This window comes from Trachypithecus francoisi, unplaced genomic scaffold, assembly GCF_009764315.1.
Source record: "Trachypithecus francoisi isolate TF-2019V2 unplaced genomic scaffold, Tfra_2.0 Lachesis_group5, whole genome shotgun sequence".
Lineage (NCBI taxonomy): Eukaryota > Metazoa > Chordata > Mammalia > Primates > Cercopithecidae > Trachypithecus > Trachypithecus francoisi.
The window spans coordinates 97,587,561-97,602,386 of NW_022681470.1; the positions used below are offsets into that span (position 1 = coordinate 97,587,561).

A 14,826-nucleotide genomic window follows, 5' to 3' on the forward strand; every position below is an offset into this window, starting at 1 on the left:
TGAGACAAGTCTGAGACAAGTCTGGATTTTGATCCTGGTTCTACCTCTCCGTTAGCTAAATATCCTTGGCCAAATAACCTAAACTTGCTGAACCTTAGAAGTACACAAGAAAAAACTGAAAAGGTTGAGTACCATTCCACGCTTGGGGTTCAGCTGTGTCAGAGTGCAGAGTAAAAGTTATTGGCAAGAAGGTGGTTTAAACAAGGTCTTCGTTCATTAGAAATGGAAACATGGGCCGGGCGCGGTGGCTCAAGCCTGTAATCCCAGCACTTTGGGAGGCCGAGACAGGCAGATCACAAGGTCAGGAGATCAAGACCATCCTGGCTAACATGGTGAAACCTCGTCTCTATTAAAAAAAAAAAAATACAAAAAACTAGCTGGGCGAGGTGGTGGGCGCCTGTAGTCCCAGCTACTTGGGAGGCTGAGGCAGTAGAATGGCGTAAACCCGGGAGGCGGAGCTTGCAGTGAGCTGAGATCGTGCCACTGCACTCCAGCCTGGGCGACAGAGCGAGACTCCGTCTCCAAAAAAAAAAAAGAAATGGAAACATGGCTCCTGGGCCTGTAATCCCGGCACATTAGGAGGCCCAGACAGGTGGAAAGAGAGACATGGAGAACTCAACAAGGAAGGCTCTCCTTTAGGCCAGGTGCTCCTCCCCTCTCTGAGACTCAAAACCATCACTATTTGAAGCAAGAAAGGAAAAAAAGTTGCCAAGCTTTATTTAGGCTGTAATGGTTACAGGTAACACACATCTAACCCTATATTCCGTGCTTCCCATGCAGTCCCCTGAGCAGGCTCAGCCACCCTTTCCCTCCAGTCTCACTTCTTGTCTTCCTCTTTCTTGTCCTTCTTGCCATCCTTGGTGGCCTGGGAGGCCAGGGAGCCCATAGCATTTCGAATGGCTTCATTGTTGGGGTCCACACCTGGGAGGTTCTCTAGGACACTCTGAAGGAACTCGGGGTCCTGCATCACGTCGTAATCATCCTCCTCCTGCAAACAGGCAGTGTGAGCTCAGGGGAGGGTGTGGAGCAGCAGGGAGTAAGCAGGTGTGAAGGACAGGAGCATGCCACTGCTGGAGCTCCCCTGCCTTCTGACTGTGTGGGGATTCGGGCACCTCTGGCCGAGGTAAGGAAAGGACAAATCAGCAAAATCCTTTATATGGCATGAATGCAAACAGTTATTACTGACCAAATAGAGGAGGCGCCTGCTGAGAACTCTGTTAATTGAGCTCTCAGGAGAAAAACAGATTCCATCACACTCAGGTTTCCTGCTCTCAAGACACCCAGTTCTCCTTTTTCTTTTTCCCAGACCCTCTTTTCTCCCTCCTGGGTAGACATCCTGGAGAACTGCCCAGGCTGCTCCCACCAGCAAGGAAGGAAAATTACAGAACATGAGGACATTTCTCCAACTTTGCCCACTAGCATTGCTACCTTAGCAAGGTTTACATGTAAGAAAGGCATATCCATGTGTTTCCCTCTGCTCCTCAAAGGACTTAGCTATGGTAGAAATGCTCCCAGCCTCAGAGGGATGAGGATCTAAATTCAAAGACTTTAAACCTGACGGGGGGGCAGGTTTGGGTCTCACCTTGGCTGGCTCAGATGTGTCCATGGCTGAGCTGGCATCAATGTCTGCTGATTCCGCCTGGCCAAACTCTGAGGAAGAGAGGTCACTCTGTTCAGTTACACTTCTTCATCCCAGCCCTCTGCCTAGGCACCCCCCAGGCTCTGGCTCACCTGCTCCCTGCAGGGACATCTGCATGGCATAAGCAATCTGCTCTTCCTCAGTCATACTGCTTAGGTCAGGAAGCCCAGTGCGGCCAAACTCTTGCTGGCTGATGGTCATCTTCAGCAGGGCATCATCTGAGTCTGGGAAAAGGAAAAGAGGAGCAGGGTAGAACTGATGCCATATCCACACAGGCCAGCCTCCAAAGCCATTCCCTTAGCCCGGCCCTCCCACATATTCCTACTCTGTCAGACCTCTACACTCTCCCTGCAGTGCCTACACCCAGCTTTCAATGTTTAGCATCCCACAGTCCCAGGACTTCAGATTCCACCTCTTTCACCTTCAGTCCCAGTCGTAGCAATCCCAGCCTCAGCAGCAGAAGCTGCAGCTGCCCGCCGGGCCTCCTCCTCCTGCCGCTGCCGCTGCTCTTCCATAGATACACGAAGGGCCTGGTGAAGAGCAGGGTACAATCAGGGCTCCCCTGTCCTCACTCCTACAGGGAGCTGGGAAAGCCAGTTGGGGTGTAGGAAAGGAACATAAAGGGGCAGCTTCTGGTTTATCACACAGAGAAGCTGGAGGGATAAGCAGTGGTATGGGATTAAAAAGGACTTGGGAGAAGCCTTGGTTTTCATTAGAAGGAGTGAACAAGAAAGCGTCTGACATTGGTGCTCCTAGAGATCAGACAGAAGTATAGGGAAGAGGGGGCAAAAGGAGGTCTTGGAATATGAGTTACTGGGAGTGTCTAGGACTGTTCAGCCTAGTAGAAGCTCTGTGATGTGTGTGCCAGAAAAGAACAAAAAAGGGCCTTGGGGCTCTACCTGGGGTCAACATTTGCTCACCAAGGCCAGCTCAGGATCAGCACTGGGATCTACTCCAAATTCAAAGTCACTGGCACCAAGACCCAGCATGGCACCACCTTCGCCAGCCAAAATCGGAGAACTGATGAGAGCATCAGCCAAGCTGGGCCCAGGAGGCACTGTCACCAGATGAGAACCGGTTCCATCTTTGCCATTCAACGTGTTTACAAAGGCTGTCAGCTTTTCTGTGTTCACCTCCTGGTGAGGAAAGAACACAGGATGCCCTCCTTCAGGCCTTGCTCCCTGTTCTTTGCCATTTCCATACTACTCTGCTCCAGTGCCCGCACTCCTCAGGGTTAAGGACAATTCTGTTTATAACCAAATTAAGTCAATGCCCTCCAATCAGTCCCTACTCACCTCTTCCCCAAAATTGATAATGTCAACATTTACTTTCTCCTTCTTGAGGCGTTTAGCCAGTTTCACCAGCTGGGAAGAAGGGGAGAAAAATCAAGAAATCTGTTCCATACTCGAGGGGGGAAAGGACCTGCCACATAAAAGCATACAGAACTCTATTGACCTCCCCAAGGTCCTACAACAGAAAAACTGAATTCTCCACATTCACCTTTCCCCAAAGTGATGAGCCTGATGCCTCTGCCAGGTTCTCCTGAGGGATGAAAGACCTCAGTCCCAAACACTGGCTGCCCACATTCCCCAGCTGCCACTTGGACTCACATCCTTCTCATTGTCCTCCACGGGGCTTCCCACAAAGGCAATGATGCGCATCTTGTGATTCTTGCCCTGTCGGTGCTTCAGAGCCAGCTTGTAAAGGGAGAGGAAGTTCTCAGAGTCAATCAGAGAAATCACTCAGCTCTTTCCTCTGTCACTCGGTTCCGTTTTTCTTAGTTTCTTTCTACCTCAAGTATACCATCTACCATCACGCTCACATAAGATTTAACACCCCCAATTCCTCCCTTTTTGCTATGACTCTGTGCATAAAGAAGGGAGGTTAATTCTCTTTTTTTTTGAGATGGAGTCTCGCTCTGTCACCCAGGCTGGAGTGCAATGGCACGATCTCGGCTCACTGCAACCTCCACCTCCTGGGTTCCAGTGATTATCCTGCCTCAGCCTCCCGAGTACTGGCTAATTTTTATATTTTTAGTAAAGATGGAGTTTTACCACATTGGGCAGACTGGTCTCAAACTCCTGACCTCAGGTGACCCTCCCAAAGTGCTGGGATTACAAGTGTGAGCCACCGTGCCCAGCCTTTTTTTTTTTTTTTTAAAAAAAAAAAAAAAAAGAGAGAAACACGGTCTCGCTATGTGGCCAGGTCTTAAACTGCTGGCCTTCAGCAATCCTCCTCCCTTGGCCTCCCAAACTGCTGGGATTACAAGCGTGAGCTACCACACCCAGCCTTAATTCTCAGTTCTAGGGAATTTTCCCTTCACAACCCTCAACTACCCTTGACTCATCCCCCATATCCTTTCTATGCCAAGTTAACTTTCTCTTGCTCTGGTCCTAGCTCAGGAATCCAGGGGAGAAATGAGTATGATGGAGGCAGGACCTCAGAGCAGGGAGAAACAGTCCAGGGAACCCAGTAGGACTCACATGAGCCACGCGGATGCCAGTGCAGAAGGTGATCTTGCCCTTGGGTTGGACAGTGTGCAGCTTGGACAGGATACGGCCAGTGTCTGGGGTGAGTGTGGTCAGCACTTCACAGTCACTGGGATGTAGGAAAAGCATTTCAGTGAGTTCAGGTCAGCATAAGTACCTCTAAACTGTGTCTGAGTTTTCTTTAGAGACCTGGATAATAACCACTATTTCTATTCTAACTGTAATCTCTATTCTTCTTTTTTATTTTTTGAGACAAAGTCTTGCTCTGTCACCTAGGCTGGAGTGCAGTGGCACAATCTTGGCTCACTGCAATCTCCGCCTCCTGGGTTCAAGCGATTCTCCTGCCTCAGTCTCCTGAATAGCTCGGATTACAGATGTGCACCACCATGCCCAGCTAATTTTTGTATTTGTAGTAGAGACAGGGTTTTGCCATGTTGGCCAGGCTGGTCTCGAACTCCTGACCTCAAGTGATCCATCCGCCTTGGCCTTCCAGAATGCAGGGATTACAGGTGTGAGCCACTGTGCTTGGCCTCTATTCTTCTTAATCAAACATCTAGTATTTAATGGAAACCAAGCACAGAAATAATTAAGTGGTTGGCTTTGTAAGAAACCTGCCCTCTACTTCCAAATGTTTTCCCCTAACTCCTTTTAAAGGCTCACAGGGCCCTGAGAATCCACCAAAATAACGATGCTACTTTGTATCTCTCCTGTCTTCTCCACCTCCAGACCCATTTTCCCAGCTAACAGTATGTACACTGAAGTGGGACGCTACTCATTTAAGAATTATCAATTCCTAAAACAAAACACTTTTAGGGTAAAAGGATGTGTGATATATGCCTAGGGGCTCTGATCCAAAAATTTCTTTTTTCTCTTTTTTTTTTTTTGAGATGGAGTCTCATTCTGTCGCCCACGCTCACTGCAACCTCCGCCTCCTGGGTTCAAGCGATTCTCCTGCCTCAGGCTCCTGAGTAGCTGGGATTACAGCTACCCACCACCACGCCTGGCTAATTTTTGTATTTTTAGTAGAGACAGGGTTTTGCCGTTACCCAGGCTGGTCTCAAACTCCTGGGATTACAGGCATGAGCCACTGCGCACAGCCCAAAATCACTTTTCACTGACTTTAAAATATATTATGAAATTTCACCCCTTACCCTAGCCCTGCCCAATAAACAATAAAAAGAAACAGAAATTTCACCCCAGGAGATTTAGCTTCTGTACTGTATTAAATTAAATTAAACCAAGCAGGTTAATACAAAAAACAAGTTGCTATTAACATTTACACTAAAAAGTGAAGAAGGCCATCTAGGAAGGTGATGGGCAAAAGCAGCCTCAAGGAATCTACAGAAGAGTAGCATGTAACCACCATCCACCTACTGAGTCCCCTCCTCCTCTGTCCCTCATACTTAGCCAGTGTGATAAGGCCCACGTTGTTCTCAGGGTTGCTGCGAGTCTTTGAATGACAAACTATGTTGACAGCGTCCTGCTGGGCCTGCAGCCGGGTAGGTAGGAAGTCTCCATTCCGCATATACTCACTGTTGTCCACACTGTCAGATTAGGGTTGAAGGACAAGAGAGAAGAAATGTAGAAATTCTCCAAAACCTTCTCTCCAGTTCCAGGGGCCCCCTATAGCAGCAGCTCTCAGTCTTCATAGAATCACCTGTAGCTTTTTTTTCCTTTTTTAAATATACAGATGATCAAGCCTTAGCCCACATTTATTGACTCAGAATAACCAATGAGGAATTTTTTTTTTTTTTGAGGCAGGGTCTTGCTCTGTCACTCAGGCGGAGTAGAGTGGTGCACTCATGGCTCACTGCAGCGTCCACCTCCTGGGCTCAAGTGATCCTCTCACCTCAGCCTCCCAAGTAGCTGGGATTATAGGTGCGAGCCACCATGCCCAGCTACCTTTTAAATTGTTTTGTAGAGACAGGGGTCTAAATATGTTGCCCAAGCTGGTCTTGAACTTCTGAGCTCAATTGGTCCTCCTGCCTCTACCTCCCCAAGTGCTGGGATAACAGGTATGAGCCACCTGTTATCTGTGTTTCAGATAATCACCTGTTTCACCTGTGCCCAGCCAAAAAAATTTTTAAATCTTTACAAAGTGATTCTGATGAGCTCCAAAGGTGGTGATCTACTGATGAACCACAGCACCTTCTTTTTTTTTTTGAGACGGAGTCTCGCTCTGTCGCCCAGGCTGGAGTGCAGTGGCCGGATCTCGGCTCACTGCAACCTCCGCCTCCCGGGTTTACGCCATTCTCCTGCCTCAGCCTCCCAAGTAGCTGGGACTACAGGCGCCCGACACCACGCCCGGCTAATTTTTTGTATTTTTTTTTTTTTTGAGACGGAGTCTCGCTCTGTCACCCAGGCTGGAGTGCAGTGGCGCGATCTCGGCTCACTGCAAGCTCCGCCTCCCGGGTTTACGCCATTCTCCTGCCTCAGCCTCCCGAGTAGCTGGGACTACAGGCGCCCGCCATCTCGCCCGGCTAATTTTTTGTATTTTTTTTAGAAGAAATGGGGTTTCACCGTGTTAGCCAGGATGGTCTCGATCTGCTGACCTCGTGATCCGCCCATCTCGGCCTCCCAAAGTGCTGGGATTACAGGCTTGAGCCACCGCGCCCGGCCAGCACCTTCTTATAAGCTGGACTTAAGTGCTACTAAGCTTTGTCATGGATAATTTAACCCTCCCATTAAATGGCAGTAATCCAAATATAGGAAATGAAGAAGGTAACTTAAAAATATCTATAGTTGCGCGTGGTGGCTCACGTCTGTAATACCAGCACTTTGGGAGGCCGAGGCGGGCAGATCACCTGAGGTCAGGAGCTCAAGACCAGCCTGACCAACATGTAGAAACCCTGTCTCTACTAAAAATTAAAAATTAGCTGGGCATGGTGGCACACGCCTGTAATCCCACCTACTCGGGAGGCTGAGACAGGAGAATCGCCTGAACCCAGAAGGTGGAGGTTGCGGTGATCACGCCATTGCACTGTAGCCTGGGCAACAAAAGCAAAACTTCGTCTCAAAAAAAAAAGAAAAAAAAATCTATAAAATAGGCTGGGCATGGTGGCTTATGCCTGCAATCCCAGCACTTTGGGAGGTGGAGGTGGGTATATCACTTGAAGTCAGGAGTTAGAGTCCAGTGTTGGCTAACATCGTGAAACCCCGTCTCTACTAAAAATACAATAATTAGCGAGGCGTGGTGGTACACACTTGTAATCCCAGCTACTCAGGAGGCTGAGGCAGGAGAATTGCTTGAACCCGGGAGGCCAAGCAATTGGCCTCACTCAAGTTGCAGTGAGTTGAGATCACGCCACTGCCCTCCAGCCTGGGCGACAAAGTGAGACTCCGTCAAAAAAAAAAAAAAAAAAAATCTATAAAATAGGGCCAGGCGTGGTGGCTCACACCTGTAATCCCAGCACTTTGGGGGGCCCAGGCAGGCAGATCACTTGAGCTCAGGAGTTTGAGACCAGACTGGCAAACATGGTGAAACTCTGTCTCTACTAAAAAATATAAAAATTAGCCAGGGGTGGTGGCGGGCGCCTGTAATCCCAGCTACTCGGGTAACTGAGGCAGAAGAATCACTTGAACCCGAGAGGTGGAGGTTGCACTGAACTGAGATCGTGCCACTACCTAAAAAAAAAAAAAGTCTATAAAATAACACACTTGGGGCCGGGCGCGGTGGCTCAAGCCTGTAATCCCAGCACTTTGGGAGGCCGAGACGGGTGGATCACGAGATCAGGAGATCGAGACCATCCTGGCTAATACGGTGAAACCCCGTCTCTACAAAAAAATACAAAAAACTAGCCGGGCGAGGTGGCGGGCGCCTGTAGTCCCAGCTACTCGGGAGGCTGAGGCAGGAGAATGGCGTGAACCCGGGGGGCGGAGCTTGCAGTGAGCTGAGATCTGGCCACTGCACTCCAGCCCGGGCGACAGAACGAGACTCCGTCTCAAAAAAAAAAAAAAAAAAAAAAAAAAAAAAAAAAAAATAACACACTTGGCAGCACTGAGTGCAGAAAAGTACAATCCAATCATCTCATTAAATGCTTAACAGCTTCAACAGCTGAAGTGAATGGTAAAAATGAGGTTTTGTGGATCTGAAGTCTCACCTTAGATCCCTGCAACTTTTCATGATCTAAAAGGATCCAGATAATGTGAAATATAATCTCAAGTTTCTCAAAGACCAAAAGAAGGCAGATAAGTGATGCAGTTATATAAGCTCCTATAAGGATCAATTCTTGATGACCTCTGAGGTCCCTAAGAGCTCTAATAGTTAAGGTTCTACCTGTGCTAATGGACGGAAGCAGTGCCCTAGATGAGATACCTCATTTCTTTCTTTTTTTTTTCTTTCTTTCTTTTTTGAGACAGAGTTTCACTCTTGTTGCCCAGGCTGGAGTGCAATGGCACAATCTCGGCTCACCGCAACCTCCGCCTCCAAGGTTCAAGCAATTCTCCTCCCTCAGCCTCCCAAGTAGCTGGGATAACAGGCATGCACCACCACGCCCCGCTAATTTTGTATTTTTAGTAGAGGCAGGGTTTCTCCATGTTGGTCAGGCTGGTCTCGAACTCCCGACCTCAGATGATCCACCCATGTCAACCTATCAAAGTACTGGGATTATAGGTGTGAGCCACTGCACCTGGCCTTCATTTCTTCTTTTTAAAATTTTCTCTATTTTTTAGGCTGGGCATGGTGGCTCACGTCTGTAATCCCAGCACTTTGGGAGGCCGAGAAAGGAGAATCGCTTGAGTCCAGGAGTTGGAGAACAGCCTGGACAACACAGGGAAACCCGGTCTCTACAAAAAAAAATTTTCATTTATTTTTCATTTTACAGAGATGCTCACTTTGTTGCCCAGGCTAGTCACAAACTCCTAGACTCATGCAGTCCGCCTGCCTTGGCCTCCCAAAGTGCTGGGATTACAGGTGTGAGCCACAGCACCTGGCCAAGACATCTCATTTCTATCGGCAAGAAAAATTGGAGCTTGGGGCAATTTTTTTTCTTTAGTATGCTTTGTCTGGCAATAAATCAAAAATGGTAAAGAGAGGTAATTAAGAAGGTACTGAAAAACAAGTATTAATAGAAAAGGGAATACAGGTTGAGTACACCTAATCAGAAATTACTGAGATCCAAAATGCCCCAAATCAGAAAGTTTTTGAGTGCTGACATGATGTTCAAAGGAAATTATCACTGGAGCACTTCAGATCTCCAGATTAGGAATACTCCCCTGGTTAAATATAATGTAAATATTCCAAAATCTGACAAAAATCCAAAATCCGAAACACATCTGGTCCTAGCCATTTCAGATAGGGAATACTCAACCTGTCTAGGATAGTGTTGAGGCACAGTTTCAAGCGCAGGCACAGGTTCAAACACAGTCATAGCTCACTGTAGCCTCAACCTTCCAGGCTCAATAGATCTTCCCACTTCAGCCTCTCGAGTAGCTGGGACCACAGGCATGCGTCACCACACTGGCTAATTTTTGTATTTTCAGTAGAGACAGGGTTTCACCATGTTGGCCAGGTTGGTTTTGAGCTCCTGACCTCAGATGATCCGCCCGCCTCAGCCTGTCAAAGTGCTGGGATTACAGGTGTGAGCCACCACACCTGGCCATTTCACATATTTTTTGAGACAGGATCTTGCTCTGTCACCCAGGCTGGAGAGCAGTGGTGAAATCACAGCTCACTGTAACCTCAAACTCCTGGGCTTAACCCCTCCTCCTGCCTCAGCCTCCTAAGTAGCTGGGATTACCGCCAAAATCTTTATTTTAAAAGAGAATACAGGCTGAGTGTGATGGCTCATGCCTATAATCCCAGCACTTAGGGAGGCCAAGGAGGCAGGCTCTCCTGAGCCACCCAAGAATTCAAGACCAGCCTAATCAATATGGCAAAACCCTCTCTCTACAAAAAATACAAAAATTAGCTGGGCATGGTGGTGTGTGCCTATAGCCCCAGCTATTCAGGAGGCTGAGGCAGGAGGATCAATTGAGCCCAGGAGGTCGAGGTTGCAGTGAGTCAAGATCACACCACTGCACTCCACCCTAGGTGACAGAATGAGACCCTGTCTCCCAAAAAAAAAGCACACTCAAAAAGGGTAATACAATGGCACATGTGTAGGGCAGTCACATCAACAGCAGGTTCCCCATGATGCCCCACATGGGGCCAAGAACTATGTGCATACTGCCGGGAGTGGTGACTCACGCCTGTAACTCCAGCACTTTGGAAGGCTGAGAAGGGCGGATCACCAGGTCAGGAGTTCGAGACCAGTCTGACCAACATGGAGCAACCCTGTCTCTATTAAAAATACAAAATTAGGCCGGGCGCGGTGGCTCAAGCCTGTAATCCCAGCACTTTGGGAGGCCGAGATGGGCGGATCACGAGGTCAGGAGATCGAGACCATCCTGGCTAATACGGTGAAACCCCGTCTCTACTAAAAAAATACAAAAAACTAGCCAGGTGCGTTGGCGGGCGCCTGTAGTCCCAGCTACTTGGGAGGCTGAGGCAGGAGAATGGCGGGAACCCGGGAGGCGGAGCTTGCAGTGAGCTGAGATCCGGCCACTGCACTCCAGCCTGGGCGACAGAGCGAGACTCCGTCTCAAAAAAAAAAAAAAATTAGCGGGGCATGGTGGCACATGCCTGTAATCCCAGCTACTAGGGAGGGTGAGGCAGGAGAATCGCTTGAACCTGGGAGGTGGAGGCTGCGGTGAGCCAAGATCGTGCCATTGCACTGCAGCCTGGGCAACAAGAGCGAGACTCCGTCTCAAAAAAAAAAAAGAACTATGTGCATACTGCCACAAAAATAATAAAATATCTTGGCTGGACGCGGTGGCTCACGCCTGTAATCTCAGCACTCTGAGAGGCTGAGGCGGGCGGATCACCTGAGGTCAGGTGTTCGAGATCAGCCTGACCAATATGATGAAACCCCATCTCTACTAAAAATACAGAAAAAAAATTACCCGGGCATGGTGGCAGGCACCTGTAATCCCAGCTACTCGGGAGGCTGGGACAGGAGAATCGCTTGAACCCGGGAGGCGGAGGTTGCAGTGAGCCAAGATGGCACCACTGCACTCCAGCCTGGGCAACAAGAGCGAGACTCCATCTCAGAAAAACAAACAAAACAAAACAAACATACAAAAAAAAAAAAACCTAGGAATACAACTAACCAGGGAGATAAAAGATCTCTACAATGAGAATTACAAAATACTGCTCAAATAAAGAAGATACAAACAAGTGGAAAAACATCCCACGCTCATGAATAGGAAGAATCAGTATCATTAAAATGGCCATACTGCCAGGCATGGTGGCTCACACCTGTAATTCAAGCACTTTGGGAGGCTGAGGTGGGCAGATCACTTCAGGCCAGGAGCTCAAGACCAGCCTGGCCAACATGGCCAAACCCCATCTTTGCTAAAAATACAAAAAATAAGCCAGGTATGGTGGCAGGTGCTTGGAATCCTAGCTACTTGGAAGGCTGAGGCACAATAATCACTTGAACCTGGGAGGCGGAGGTTGCAGTGAGCTGAGATCACACCACTGCACTCCAGCCTGGGCGACAGAACAAGACTCTGTCTTATAAATAAATAAATAAATAAATAAGCCATACTGCCCAAAGCAATTTACAGATTCAATGCTACTCCTATCAAACTACCAAGGACATTCTTCAAAGAACTAGAAAAAACTATTTGAAAATTCATATGGAACCAACAAAGAGCCGGAAAAGTCAAGGCAATCCTAAGCTAAAAGAACAAAGCTGGAGGCAACTTTACCCAACTTCAAACTACTACTACAGGACTACAATAACCAAAACCACACGGTATTGGTACAAAAACAGGCACAGAAACCAATGGGACAGAATAGAGAGTCTAGAAATAAGGCTGCACACCTATGACCATCTGCTCTTGGACAAAGCTGACAAAAGCAGTGAGGAGAAAGAGTCCCTATTCAATAACTGGTGCTGGGATAACTGGCAAGCCATATGCAGAAGACTGAAGATGGACCCCTTTCTTACACAATACACAAAAATTAACTGAAGATGGATTAAAGAATTACTGTAAAACTCAAAACTATAAAAATCCTGGAAGATGGGCCGGGCACAGTAGCTCATGCCTGTAATCCCAGCACTTTGGTAGGCTGAGGCGGGTGGATCACCTGAGGTCGGGAGTTTGAGACCAGCCTGACCAACATGGAGAAACCCTGTCTCTACTAAAAACACAAAATTAGCTGGGTGTGGTGGCACATGCCTGTAATCCCAGCTACTTGGGAGGCTAAGGCATGAGAATCGCTTGAACCCGGGAGGTGGAGGTTGCGGTGAGCCGAAGGTTGCAGTGAGCCGAGATTATGCCATTGCACTCCAGCCTGGGCAGTAAGAGCAAAAAAAAAAAAGTGGGCAAAGGAGCCAGGCATGGTGGCTCAACACCTATATTCCCTGAACTTTGGGAGGCTGAGGCGGGTGGATCATCTGAGCTCAAGAGTTTGAGACCAGCCTGGCCAACATAATGAAATCCCATCTCTACTAAAAATACAAAAAATTAGCTGGGCGTGGTGGTGGACACCTGTAATCCCAGTTACTCAGGAGGCTGAGGCAGGAGAATCACTTGAACCCAGGAGGCGGAGGTTGCAGTGAGCTGAGATGGCACCACTGCATTCAACCTGGGCAAGAAGGGCAAAACTCCATCTCAAAAAGGAAAAAAAAAGTGGGCAAAGGACATAAACAGACATCAGATACTTTATATTTATTTATTTATTTGAGAGGGAGTCTCACTCAGTCGCCCAGGCTGGAGTGTGGTGGCACCATCTCGGCTCAGTGCAACCTCCACCTCTGGGGTTCAAACGATTCTCCCACCTCAGCCTCCAGAGTAGCTGGGACTGCAGGCGCCCACCACCGCGCCTGGCTAAATTTTGTATTTTTAGTAAAAACAGGGTTTCACCATGTTGGCCAGGCTAGTCAGGAACTCCTGACCTCAGGTGATACACCCACTTCGGCCTTCCAAAGTGCTGGGATTACAGACCTGAGCCAGCGCGCCTGGCCACTTTTCAAAAGAAGACATACTATACGGCCAACAAGCATATGAAAAAAACCTCAGTATCACTGATCATTAGAGAAATGCAAATAAATCAAAACCACAATGAGATACCACCTAACACCAGTCAGAATGGCTAACCTAAAAAGTCAAAAAATAACAGAAGCTGGCAAGGTTGAGAGAAAAGAGAACACTGGTATACCGTTGGTGCAAGTGTAAATTAGTTCAATCATTGAGAATCACTTGAACCCAGGAGGCGGAGGCTGCAGTGAGCCGGACTGGGCCACTGCACTCCAGTTCGGGCGACAGAGCGAGACCGTCTCAAAAAAACATTATTCATCGTTTATCTGAAATTCAAATTTCACTGGGCATCCTGTACGTTACCTGGCAACGCTATGCTCCCCCCAAAAACTAAAAAGACGAAATCTCATAGGTGTCTGTCTCACCCAATTGGTGATTTGTGTTCGTCAACTATTCTGTATTACATTCAATGATTACAGGTAGAAGGAACTCTTTAAATCCTGCAAAAATTTATGTGCTCCCCATCTAATATGACTCCTGATAGGTACTCAGCCCAAGCCTGAGACTGGCGAAGACAGCTACCTCACCGGATAAAGCCTTTGTGTCAGACAGCCCTGGGTTTAAATCCTGACTCCACCACTTAACCAGCTGTGTGATTTTGGACAAATCACTTAAAATCGCTGAGACTCGGTATCCTGAACCGTAAAATGGAGAGATAATTTACCTTCAGGTGTGGTTGTGAGGTTTAAGTGAGATAAACAAAATGACTGATACATAAAAAGCAATCTGTAAATGGTACCTTTGAAGATGACACAGGGAAAGGTAATGAAGTTAGAGACGAGGGAATGGGGAGAGGAAGGGATTAATAATCTATTTTCCTAATAAACATTATTTTGCGAAGGAGGGCAGAAAACTATTACGATGAGTCCGAGAAGCAGAACTGTGGCTAAGGACAGACCCGGGCTGCTTTAGAGAAGACGGCGCTAGAACAGAGAAAGGCAGCAGGAATGACCAGTCAATGACCGTCCCCCTGGGGGTGAGAGGGGTAACCAGGGACTGTCTGCCACTCCACGGCCCCGAGATGACTCAGGGACTCCAGCGGGCTCCTAACCTCCTGGCCCAGGGCCGCCTCTCGCCCATGAGTCCCCGGCCCCCCACCCCAGGCCCGCCCTGCCTTGGCGCCACACGCGCCCGGGACCCAGCTGTGCCCCTCCTGCCCCGAGGTAGCTCCTCACCACACCATAGTGCTTTCCAACACCATCTTGCCACCTTCCTCCCTCCCGACCGGTTCTCCGAGACGGCCTAATAACAACTCCTCCAATTGGCCCATCGCTCTTCACCAATAACAGACCTCGGCTTGGCCAGCAGCTTCCGCCTCCGTCCCCCGTGTTGCGTTCTGGGAGTTGTAGGCGCCGCCAAACAAATGGGCTTCTTGTGGGTAGTTGAAGGGAATTGCGGTAACACAAAAAACAGGATCTAGCCTCTACTTTCCCTGCCATTGCAGTTAGTTGGGGTTTCCCGCTGGCCGGATCTCAGAGGAGCTATGGAGGAACCTTTGAAAGTGCTGTGTCGGTTCCAGCTTCGTCATATTAAAAAGGTGCCGGGATCGGCCGAGCGCGGTGGCTCACGCCTGTTATCCTAGCACTTTGGGAGGCCAAGGCGGGCGGATCA

General features: G+C 48.5%; 1 protein-coding gene across 3 annotated transcripts; it reads right to left on the reverse strand.

Annotated features, from left to right (window-relative positions):
- Positions 1-693: 693 nt before the first annotated feature.
- Positions 694-14,510, reverse strand: PSMD4 (proteasome 26S subunit, non-ATPase 4). Of its 3 annotated transcripts, none has more exons than XM_033196361.1 (10): positions 14,391-14,510; positions 5,532-5,672; positions 4,123-4,237; positions 3,250-3,336; positions 2,935-3,003; positions 2,560-2,775; positions 2,061-2,169; positions 1,732-1,863; positions 1,583-1,650; positions 694-988 (listed from the first exon to the last, which is right to left on the reverse strand). In XM_033196361.1, the coding sequence occupies exons 1-10, from the start codon at positions 14,483-14,485 to the stop codon at positions 818-820; spliced, it is 1,203 nt and encodes a 400-aa protein (XP_033052252.1). In that variant the 5' UTR covers positions 14,486-14,510; the 3' UTR covers positions 694-817. The 3 variants fall into 3 exon arrangements, with proteins under 3 accessions (XP_033052252.1, XP_033052251.1, XP_033052253.1); XM_033196360.1 differs by having other exon boundaries at positions 2,052-2,169; XM_033196362.1 differs by having other exon boundaries at positions 2,052-2,169; positions 14,364-14,443.
- Positions 14,511-14,826: the final 316 nt, after the last annotated feature.

Coding starts and splice junctions, on each gene's coding strand:
- PSMD4 (XM_033196360.1), bottom strand. CDS start 14,485: ATGGGCCAATTGGAGGAGTTGTTATTAGGCCGTCTCGGAGAACCGGTC. Junction 3,337..4,122: donor CTGGCATCCGCGTGGCTCAT/GTGAGTCCTACT, acceptor TCCCTTTACAAG/CTGGCTCTGAAGCACCGACA. Junction 1,864..2,051: donor TGGGACTGAAGGTGAAAGAG/GTGGAATCTGAA, acceptor TCCTTTTCCCAG/ACTCAGATGATGCCCTGCTG.